This window comes from Ictalurus furcatus, chromosome 4, assembly GCF_023375685.1.
Source record: "Ictalurus furcatus strain D&B chromosome 4, Billie_1.0, whole genome shotgun sequence".
Classification (NCBI taxonomy): Eukaryota; Metazoa; Chordata; class Actinopteri; order Siluriformes; family Ictaluridae; genus Ictalurus; species Ictalurus furcatus.
Genome location: NC_071258.1, coordinates 11,964,196 through 11,976,576, shown reverse-complemented (window position 1 = coordinate 11,976,576; position 12,381 = coordinate 11,964,196). Strand labels below are relative to the sequence as shown.

At 38.0% G+C, this 12,381-nt stretch overlaps 1 protein-coding gene across 1 annotated transcript; it reads right to left on the bottom strand.

The window, feature by feature from the left end:
* Nucleotides 1-1,114: 1,114 nt before the first annotated feature.
* ces3 (carboxylesterase 3) lies at nt 1,115-9,861 on the bottom strand. Its single transcript, XM_053622978.1, has 13 exons — nt 9,765-9,861; nt 9,173-9,368; nt 8,665-8,803; nt 6,469-6,602; nt 4,650-4,803; nt 3,983-4,087; nt 3,658-3,759; nt 2,847-2,987; nt 2,649-2,729; nt 2,266-2,407; nt 2,028-2,177; nt 1,775-1,847; nt 1,115-1,433 (listed from the first exon to the last, which is right to left on the bottom strand). The coding sequence occupies exons 1-13, from the start codon at nt 9,829-9,831 to the stop codon at nt 1,268-1,270; spliced, it is 1,650 nt and encodes a 549-aa protein (XP_053478953.1). The 5' UTR covers nt 9,832-9,861; the 3' UTR covers nt 1,115-1,267.
* Nucleotides 9,862-12,381: the final 2,520 nt, after the last annotated feature.

Below are 12,381 nucleotides of genomic sequence, written 5' to 3'. Positions count from 1 at the left end.
GAAATGTCTAATAACTCCAACACTCAAACACATAAAACTACTCATATGCAGTAATGAGTAATTCCAGTATGAAAACATAACAGGGCGTGCTGTTATAGAAAAATAAGCGTGGTAAGCATCACCCTGGATTATTTTACTATTACAGCATGAAACGAAGTGTCTTGAACCACAACAACAATTTGCCAAATATTATTTGTTTTTGTTTTGTTTTATTAAAGAATGACATCTTGAATAACATTCATCCATTTTCTACAACGCTTATCCCACACAAAGTCACGGGGAGCCTGGAGCCTATCCCAGGGAACTCAGGGCACAAGGTGGGGGATACCCTGGACAGGGTGCCAACCCATTGTAGGGCACAATTACACACATATTCACACACTACGGACAATTTGGAAATTCCAATCAGCCTACAGAACATATCTTTGGTCTTGGGGAGGAAACCGAAGTACCCGGAGGAAACCCCGAATCCCTTGGAGAAGATGCAATCTCCTTGCACACAGGGCAGAGGCAGGATCCGAACCCCCAACCCTGGAGATGCGAGGCAAATGTGCAAACTACTAAGCCACCAAGCCCCCATCTTATTTTTATTTGTTTTTAATTACATTTATTGTTGTGGAACATCCATGAAACACTAAACAGCCATTGTCTCTTGAAGTTAATAAGACAAATAATGCAGCTTGTTACCCCAAACCCCAAAATGCAATGTTCTCTATCCTTAGACTTTCCTGGTGGCAGAAATAAAGCAACAGCATTATCTCTGAATAGTACAAAGTGCTGACACTGTAGACTCCTGCCATAAATGTTAAAAAACGTCTCCTTATAGACAACTTCACCATATCTATGATTTCCAATTTTTCTCTGTTACTTATTTGAATTAGATTATGTAGAGCATCCACAATTCAAGTTCCTTTGAACTAGTGATTACTATAGTAACAATATTTGAACAGTGCAATAATATAAACCTGTGAATTGCCTTTCTTCTGGCACTATTGTCAGATCCATGCTGTTGAAGAAAATTTATAAAGACCTGACTAAACAGATTCAAGAATTCAACAGTGTTGTGGTAAAACTACAGTTACATAATCAGAAAGAAAAAATGAAGACACACATGTAGGCTTCTAGAAACATATAATATGACATGACTATTAGAAAACAAGCTCTTGTTGGTAGCAATAATAGTAATAATACATTTTATTTGGATTGCACTTTTCAAGACCCAAAGCGCTATAGGATTTAAAAAGTAGTTGTAGTAAAGAAATTCTTCTCAGGCTTTGTGCTGTGAAGCAAGCTTCTGAGGCAGCTCCACACTGAAAAAGTTCAGTTTGTCCTGTTTGAGTCCTTGTTGCTCTGTTTGTTTCAATCCCAGTTCCAAATACTTATTAGAGGTGTCATAGAGGGGCCAGTGTACCAGACCCGGTCCGTTTGGTGAGCTATGGGTCAAATAAATTAGGTTATTTGAAATGATCTGAACTCAGAAATTGGACTATTTATGTATGTATTAGGGACAGAAACAGGAGGAAATCATACAATCTATTAATTAATATTCTACAGTTAATAGTCTATTTTTTACAAGATATTTTAGATTGTAGAAAATTACAGTTTCAGGACATTTTAGTTTCTGGAGCATAAACAGTTCTAGTTTTCTGGGTGTTCTTCAACTTTTAACATTCTCTGCTGTACATAATGTTCTTAACATAACGTTCTCTGTTAATTGTCAGCACTCTCTGGCTAGGTGTCCTGAACTACAATTTGTGTGCTCTGTAAGCCTCACCCTGTGCGAACAAAGTTGGCCCAATATCCCATTATGGTTTTACACAGTTGATTTTCTTCCTCAGTTATTGTGCCTGGTGATGAAACAGTGAATCATCATTGTCATAATTCCCTATACTCATTATAATTACTATATGCACAGATGTGAGCTTTCCAATGACAAATGACATATAAATACATTCTTTTTAAGATTATATTGTATAGTCATTATGTTATATTCACCAGTTTACTATTGAGATTTATTACATATGTACCTATCACTGTGACATGGCCATTCCAAAAGCATGCTCCAAAAACAAAATAAACATCATCTGCATGATCAGCCTTCACAAAGCTGGGTCTGCTATCTTTAAAAACATTGGGACGATGCTGAAATTCATACATGTACACGTTTGCTCCAGCATCTGTTAGAGAACAAGAAACGCAGTTTGAGTGGGCAAACTTACTGTCATGTGCCTCATTAAGTTTGGAAAGCATTTTAAATAATCTCACCTCTATGATAACCAGCCACTTTTAGCACAGGGAACACCATGAAAAGATCCCCCATCATTTGAGTAAACTCGTCTCTTATGGCCTCTGGAGATTGAGCATGCTTTAGGTATTCATCAATAATGAATTCATTGGCTCCAGAGACCTAGAAACATTTTTTATAGATAGGTTTAAAAAGCTGAAGGTTCTGCACAAGGGGTACTTAAGTAAAGTAAAATTAACTGTGCAGATTATTCAGAGGTTACAGAGTAAACGCGGTATCATTCTTAAGTGGCACCGTATGGCATTGAGATTTATGAGACTTGTGTCCAGCAGAGGGAGACATTTTCTAATAAACTGCCATGGATCAAATTCATGTTTAGTAACGGGATTGAGCAGGACATTACCCCATTTGGGAAAAACTGGTTTATCACCGAAGTCACCGCGTCTGTGTTCATCCCTTTATACCACCCTGCAGGGGCAAAAGTCTGGAATGACAAATGCAGTAACTAATGACAACACTACAACCACTTGCCTCTGCACCAACAAAGAATGACAACAGTAACTATAATTCTGTTTGTGGTTTTTATTATTTAGTCACTCACCAGAGGGAGGATCCATCCAAATTCATGGTTTGTCACACCTAAAAGAACTGGGATTTTCTCAAAATTCTTGCTCTTCAAAACTTCTTCTGCTACATCTGTCAGAAATTCCCCATCCACTGTGGCTCCGAGGTAGATTTTTTGCTACAGGAAATCAGTTGGCATAATTATTATCATTATGAACAACTTAGACCTCATTCATTCATTCATTCATCCATCCATCCATCCATCCACCCATTTTCCATACTGCTTACCCTACACAGGGTTGCAGGATAGCCTGGAGCCTATCCCAGGGAACTCGGGCACAAAGATGGAGTGCCAACCCACATCAGGGCACAATCGCACACATTCACATACCCATTCACACACCATGGACAATTTGGAAATGCTAATCAGCCTACAATGCATGTCTTGGGATTAGGTGAGGAAACCCCTGAAGCATGGGGAGAACATGGAAACTTCACAGACATAGGGTAGAGGCGGGATTCAAACCCCCAACCCTGGAGATGCAAGGCAAACGTACAACTAAGGCACTGTCCCCACTTCATTCATTCATTCATTCATCTTCTGTAACCTCTTTAATTAGGTCAGGGTTGCAGTGGATCTGAAGCTTATCCTTGGAACACTGAGCGTGGGATGCTAATCCATTAAGGGCACCATGCACACACACATTCAAACACTCATTCACACTTAGGGTGTAAATTTGGAGTGGCCAGTTCACCTAATCGCATGTTTTAGAAGGTGTTTGAAAAGTCCAAAGACAACTGTCATAATTATAATTAAATTAAATATTTGTAAAATTTTGTGAGCTCACCTTTTTGGCTGCCTTTATGAGATCCTCTTCCGTCTTTTCTCTTAAACACTTGACCAGCAACTCTGAGGAGCTGCTATCACACTCTGTGACATTTGCCACTATCTAAAAAGACAGTTTTATACCATATGTTCATGATAATTACACATCACAAATGTAATCATAGTGATATGGCCATAAAATTAACGATTGCCATGTGATGCTTGCAAATGAATCCCACATACTATCTGTTATTTCGATTTTAATTTTACACACACACTACTAACATTGATAGAGTGGTACATTGCTTTACTGGGAAATTGCAGCTCAGACTAAAATAAATACATACCCTGGCAAGGGCCATGGGATCTTTTGTTGAGTAAGCTCCGAGGGTTGCTGTCCCACTTTGAAAGATGGCTTGGTGAAACAGCCCTTTGGCAAGCGGGGAAAGGGTCTGGAAAAGGCAACATCCACAAAAATTGGAAGCGTATGCATAATGTCTCCCATTAATTTCAATTGGAGACTACAACGATCAGCAATAACATTAAAACCACTGACAGGTGAAGTGAATAACATTGATTATCTTGTTACAATGGCACCTGTCAAGAGTTGGGATACATTAGGTAGCAAGTGGCCAGTCAGTTCTTAAATTTGATGTGTTGGAAGCAAGAAAAAAATGGGCAAGCATAAGGATCTGAGCGACTTTGACCAGGGCCAAATTGTGATGGCTAGACGACTGGGTCAGATCGAGCTAGAAGAATTCACCTCAGACAGGACAACATGTTCATCACAGGGCACCATGCACACACACATTCACCCACTCATTCACACCTAGGGGCAACTTAGAGTAGCCAGTCCACTTACCTGCATGTTTTGTCGACAGTAGGAGAAACCCACACGAGCACAGGGAGAACATACAAAATTCCAAAAGAGCAGTAGCCTGAGCTCAGGATCTAACTGAGGACCCTGTAGCTGTGAGGCAGTGCAAATGTACTGATATCTTATATTGTACATACCAGCATGGAGCTACTGATTGCCCCTGCAGATTCCCCTGCAATAGTGACTGACTGAGGATCTCCACCAAAACTCTCAATGTTCTGCTTCACCCACTGCAGTGCTGCAATCTGGTCCAGAAAGCCCCAGTTGCCTTGGGCATGTTTATCTCCAGTGCTGAGACATACAACATACTTATAAAATACCATCCTATACATCATATACAACTGAATGTGTTTTTTTCCCCCTCACTGAAATAGAGCACATTAAGTATATGAAATAGCATTTATGGCAAAATAATGTTGGAAATATGAAATAGTCCCATGAATAAATATAGAAAACTATTATGTATATATACATATATAAGTTCAGTATTTTATTTGAACTTCAGTATTTTATTTCAACTCAAGCAATTTAGTTAAATGTAAAATTCGATATTTTCTGCAGACTTTTTATTTAGTAATGGGACATTTTTAATTGGGACATTGTCCAATGGCTCTTTGTTTAAAGCCAATAACTATATAATTGAATCTGTTACAATAATTTCAAAATATGTATATGATTTGTAAAAAAAAAAAAAAAAAAAAAAAAAAAAAAAAAAAAAATGAATGCATGTACAGTTAAATTAAATTTCTTTCTTTTTTTCCAATTAATTTCATTGACTCCTTCATCTAAAGTAACATAACTGAGTGAGAATATGATTCCAGGATACAGTTAAGATTCTTACTCAAGGTAAATGTGCTGTAGAATTTAAGTAACGTGGCTATCTGGCAGTTCTGGGATTTGACCTCACAACTTTTGATCGCTATACTTCTTGACTCATTCTAAATATTTATTTTGTCATTGCATATGCATTTATTTGCTTAATGCATTGCATAAATAGAATTTCATGTCAGAGTGTTAAGTGTGTAAAATGTGTTTTTCAAATACTAAATTACTGTAGTTATGTCAAGTATTACTGAATAAGCTATTTTCAAGTGATTCAGACACAAGTTTGGTGCCGTATAATCCGACACCTAATAGTTATTTGTTAATTTAAGTTTTCAATCTCAACACTGGATTTATGACACATTGCACCTTGTTTTCTTTCCTTTTCTTTTTTTGCTTCCATATTATACCCCAGCTAATTAGCACTCTGTTCATGAGCAGTGAGATATTTGAGAGGTGTGTTTTTAAATAAATTTTTTTTACAGTGCATAATGTTGGAAAATATCTATAACCTGTACTCCTAAAATCAAAAGAGCATTTTATATGTTATGGTGTATATATTGCTTACCTGTCAGTTCATGATACTTCATATTAATAAGCATAATACATAATGTACTGTAAAAATGCACTCACTGACCACTTTATTAGGAACATAATTACACCTGCTAATTTCATACACAATTATCCAATCAGCTAAACCTGACAGTTGAAGATTGTAAAACAACCAGGTGATGTTTTTTTTTTTGCAATCTTCAACTGTTCGGTTTCAGTGGGCCTGTGAACATTGTAGCCTGTTCTTGGCTGACAGGAGAGGAAGCCGATGTGGTCTTCTGGAGTAGCACATTCACCTCACCTCTTTGATGTGTTGTGTGTTCTGAGATGCTTTTCTGTTCACAGAGGTTGTAAAAAATGGTTATTTGAGTTACTGTGGCCTTTTTGATATGAACATTTACTGAAGCTCTTGAAATGTATCTGCCTGCTTTTATGCACTGTGCTGTTGCCACATAACTATGAGTCGATAATTGCATAAATGAGCAGGTGTACTAATAAACTGGTCAGTGAGTGTATATCCTCATTGAGAATAATATTGGTGAAACAATATTGGAGAAATAGCTGATATGCCATGTATCTCACCTGAAGTAGCCTAGTATGCCTAGCCTATACTGAATGATGACAACAACTATGTTTTCATAGGCTGCCAGTACTGATCCATCATACTCAATGGCTCCACCAATGTACAGGCCCCCTCCATGGATCCAGAACATGACCTGAGATTACACACAGTTAGAGCTGTTAGAGGTTTCACTTCTAACTTCTTCTGATTTTGAGGATTTGACAACCGTTAATATGCACTGTATGACCAAAAGTACAGTATGTGGACACTTGACCATTATACCCATATATGCTTTTTGAGCATATCCCCCCCCCCCCCCCGTTATAATAACAGCTTTCCACTAGATTTGGGAGTGTGGCTGTGAGGATTTGCCATTTCAGCCACAATAGTATTAGTGTGGTCGGTCACTTATGTTGAGTCCATGCGTTTATGGACCTCACCTTGTGCACTGGGGCACTGTCATGAAACAGGTTTGAACTCTTGGTTCCAGTGAAGGAAAATCTTAATGTTACTGCATACAAAGAAATTATAGGCAACTGTGTGCTTCCAATTTTGTGGAACCAGTTTGGGGAAGGCCCACATGGTCTTATGGTCAGGTGTCCACATACATTTGCCCATATAGTGTATCTCTATAAAAGAGTTTGTTATATTTAGACTTATCTTTATAAAAGGCAGTTCTTAAGTTCTTTTGATGGATTTGCTGGATTTGTTTCCTGGAAAAGAACTGTGTTTCCATTTGGGTTTGAACACCTTGAGAAGCTTATAATCTTCTAATCTGAACATTCCATACTTCTTAGGTTAATGAAAACAACTTCTGTGTCATGTAAAGAATTGGGTATAACGCATTACAAAGTAACACATTACTTTTTCTGATAACATAGTAATGTAACGCATTACATTTCAAATTTATATAACTGATTACAGTTACTGATGTCAATAAAATTTGGTTACTTGCATTATAAATTTATTGTTAAGAAAAGAATATTAAGTAAAAATGCATTTAAAAAAAAAAAAAAACACATTTATAATAAACCACATTTAATAAACCTGGCCTGGGTATTCAGGGCTGTAGCCCTGAAGATTTTTTTCTTTAGCCCTGAATAATTCTCCACTTGGAGCACTTTGTCACTATGTAAATGGATGTCAGTAAAAGAAGATGGCGGTGTTGTAATTTTATATCTTCAGTGAATGGAGGCGAGACCAAACAGACGAGGTTTACAGGAAAATACGTGGAAACACTCGTGTCTTATTGGCTGACAGTCTCTCAATTCTGCCAAACGCTAGCTCAGTGGATATAGAAAATGGATATACACCAATTAAATTTTTTTTTAAAACCAGTAAAGGGGTTGAAACTGAAACACTAACATCCTCTGATTCTGAGAGTGAAAACAAGGTGTGTAAATGTCTATATGAGTTCCAGATTACATGTACATGATATGAGCAGAGCATAAGGAAAAATAATATACTTTGCATGGCACTGTAGTAGCTAAACCCAAACCCAGCTAAATCCAACTTTTTCTGATCATGTCATACATGGACACACACAAAAATTACTGAAAGAACTATGAGTTTCACTTTGTAGTGTATTTTTTGTAGGTTTGATAGGTTTTGAAAGCAATTTGAAAGTAAAGTAATTAGTAATCTGATTACTTTTTACATGATCTAATCAGTAATGTGATCAGATTACAATTTTCAAGTAGAAACTAGTAATCTGTAGTGGATTAATTTATTTTGAGTAATTTACCCAACACTGGTCATGCGTCCTTTATTGTTCTTGTATTAGTTTCATACATATAATAGGAATAAAAATGTCACATGACAGTGTTCACTGACCAGGTCACAGCTCTTCCTTCCACCTCTAATGTATACAATGGATTCTTTGAGGCTCATGCTGTAAAGCACATTTCATAAATGACTCATAGAGGTGTGGATATTCTATAAATGTCCTTCTATTTCTTGACTGATTAACACTGCCAAGCTGAGATTGGTGAAGAGACTGCTTCTGAATGTTTACTTTGAGTCTTAATTCCAATGAAATTTTGGAAGCTTTGCACAAGAGTGCAAAGGGCAAGGTTACAGTCACAGTCAACAACTTTTATTTACTGTGCATATACGGTACACGTCAGTTACACTCACTGATCACTAATGGAACCCATACAAATAACTGATGGAAAGGGAGAATGAGTGTATTTACTGGAGTATGAATGATTACTCACAGGTAATTTTTCTGATGCTGAGCGTTGAGAGGGTGTGTACACATTTAGATAAAGACAGTCCTCTGAGACAGCTGTGAGAGTGTAATTTAAGGCCATAACTTTTGACACAGACGTAATGACACCTGGGTCCTGAAGACACCTTTCATGTTAAGATAGGAGAGAAAAAAAAGTGACAAGAATATACGCAAAAATATATTGAAAAAGTTTCCAAACCAGGTGAGGAAATGGGTTGAAGAAGTTCAAAAACATGTAATTTTTTCTTCTGAGTAAACAACAAAAGTAGAGGATTTGTATTCCAAAAGCATTTGCTTTTGAAGTATTAGGAATGAAAACATTGACAGAGATTCAGAAAAGGTGGTGCTATATGATATATGGAGTTGTTTTTTTCTTCTTTTTTTAAAGAACATTGGCTTTGTAGGGAAATACCAATGCATATATGTACATACGGTATATCATAAAAGAGAAAAATGTCTTATAGGACAGCAATGAAAAGGTGAGCCACACTCACACATTAGAGTACTGTGTACCATCTCTCACCCCCTCCCAGGGTTCAACAGGTTGGGGTGCTGCCAAACGGAGAGGACCCACGGGTGGCTGAGCAAAAGGAATGGACAGATACTGTTCCACTATTTTATCTGAGCCTTTCACTGTTACATATTTGCCACGGACACTGCCATGCTTGAGAACAATAACAGGTCCAGAATCTGCACACAGCAAGGAGGGGATTAATCACTTAAATGGACTATGCATACCAAAGGACACTTAGATAAATTTTCTGAAATGTAGAAATAGAGAAATTAGAGCTAAAAAGAAAAAATGTTACACTACATTTAATTCGTACAGTATCCTTGAGGTATGACATGAATTACAATAAATGTTTGGTGTTTAAAAGTACTCTTTTGTTCATTCTCATTAAGTTACTGATACAAAATAATATTAAATGAATGACAAATGATTTTCAGATTAAAATTTCTTAAATATCTTTTAGAAGTGCTAATTCCTCTAATATTGCACCATTTTCTGTTCCTACAAACAACACAGCAATCAATAGAAATACAAGACATTATTTCCTATTTTTAAAATAACACACAAGTTCTTGCCTGTCTGAGTTGGTGCTGTCCAAACAGACGCAATGGTCAAGCACAGAATGAGCAGGACTCCCATCATTGCAGCTCCAGAGGGAAAGCCTGGGATAGACAGAGCGTACCGACCCATAAATAGTACCCACACACACACGCCCACACAGGCTCACATATTCATGTAGCCATGAACTCACATGCACAAACAAGCACACACATACATCCAGACACATGTACCAGACCATGTGCCTTTGGTCCTTGCCCACAGAAGAAGTAAACAGTTTATACAGGGAATGCACTCTCCATTAAAGCAAGCAAAGTGAAATCTAATCAATATTTACTACCAGTCAGAAGTTTGGCGATATTTGATTGACCATACATCTTTAATACAACCCCAATTCTAGAAAAGTTGGGATGCTGTGTAAAATGTAAATAAATGTAAATAAAAACAGAATTTAATGATTTGCAAATCTCATAAATGCATATGTTACTCACAATAAAACCTATCAAATATTTAAACTGAGTAAATGTACCATTTTAAGAAAAAAATATGGTAATTTTGAATTTCATGGCCGCAACACGTCTCAAAAAGTTGGGATGGCGGCAACAAAAGACTGGAAAAGTAAATGTTACTAAGACGCAGATTTGAATCCCATTGAAATGTTGTGGGGGATATGAAACAGGAAGTACATGCAGGAAAACCCTCAAACATCTTGCAGCTGAAAGAATGTTGCATGAAAGAGTGGTCAGAATTTCCAGCAAGCCTGGTGGACAATTATGCAAAACGCCTACAAGAAGTTATTTCTGCTAAATGGGGCAATACTAGCTTTTAAGGCCAAGGGTGTACTTATTTTTTCCAAAGAAGAATATCACATCTATTGATATTTCTGTTGAATCAATGATTCAAAAAGCTAATTTTCCTTGTGGTTTTGTTCAACTATATCAACTTCATTAATAGGCACTGTTTCAAAGATGATCAAATGTTTACTTGTCCTAATATGTCAAAAAAGCCAACAATTTCCATGTTCACTCTTTTTGTTTTACAATTGCTAATAAGGATTAGTCACTGCCAAATTCATGTTTTCAAAATGTTTGTCTCTGTATAAACACAGATCTTAGCAGATCAGCTCAACTAAAACTCTACAAATTGCAGCAATTGTAAAATGTTTGCCCAAACAAGTAGTTTTCACTTAGAAAAAAAAAGTGCTAGACCTGTTTGGGAAGTTTATTAAGTTGGCTGAGAAGCTGCTAAAAGTGTGCAAAACTAGATCAAGAATATATTTTTTCCATTCATCCATCCATTTTCTCTACTGCTTATCCTATGGGGTTGCGGGGAACCTGGAGCCTATCCCTGGGAGCATCGGGCACAAGGCAGGGTACACCCTGGACTGGGTGTCAATCCATCGCATGGGACAATCACACAAACATTCACACACCCATTCATACACTACGGACACTTTGGACATCAGCCTACCATGCATGTGTTTGGACTGGGGGAGGAAACTGGAGTACCTGGAGAAAACCCCCGCAGCACAGGGAGAACATGTAAACTTATCTACTTATAATTACTTTTCCATGAATTTAGCACTTATTTCTCAATCTTGTCTACTACACATTAATCTTTATAGTTCGTTGCGAGCTAGACTCTTCATACTGAACTAGGGATTTAGCAATCCAAAACAAAGATACACAAGTATTAATAAAGTAAATATTTTTCATTTAAGTACTTGGTTAAGAGCAAGGTTGTAAACAGTCTGTTGGCAGGGTGGGAGGATTCTTTAATGATGTTGTGAGTCTTGCTGAAGCAGCAGCGTACACAGCCTCAGTTGATGAATTAAATTCTCTGACATGCTCTGAAGGATCACAGGCCTCACCAGAGCTGTAAGCATATGAATACATGCACCCAAGGCCCAAACAAATGTCTGGGCATCCGTCCGTCCCACAGAAGCCATCAATTTATGGCAAGGGCTTCTGTTGGGATGCTTTATGGGCAAAAACATCCCCCATTAGGCCATGACTCATTAGATCAGTGTACCCTAATAACCATGTTGCAAGGGTACATACTCCAGTTCCACTGTTGGCCCCCAATCTTCTTGGGGATCAATTCCTCACCAATTTCAGACCTTGAAAAAGTTGCTGCTCTGAACCAAGTTTGTTCCCTTTTGGACAGAGGTATGATTGAAAATAGGACAGCAGCTTATTCTAGATCAGAAATTACTGAATGGACCATCCTGTCCAAGGGAAGGCGACCACCAAACACCTGCTCTCCTTTTGCCAGAGGTCCCACAATGTGGGATTGTTTCTGATTGGGCTCAATGAACAGGTGAAGGATGAATTGCCTTTTAAGGATGAGTAAGACTCCCACAACTTGCTGATACCCTCACCATCAGGTTGGATAGCTGCATGTGGGAATGGCATTGGAGGAGAACCAGCTGGCCCAACTCCTCATTCGCCCTCCATCTGCCATCCTGCTCACCAGACACCACGGCTCTCGAGCAGCCATCCAGGCTCTGAGCCTCCTCCAGTTCCCCTTCATAGAGAGAAGAGCCGATGCAGCTGGGTCAGGCTCAGCTCACCCATGCCAGGCGTGACCAAATATTGAAGGTAGGTCAGTGTCTTTAGTGTGGGCAATGGGGTA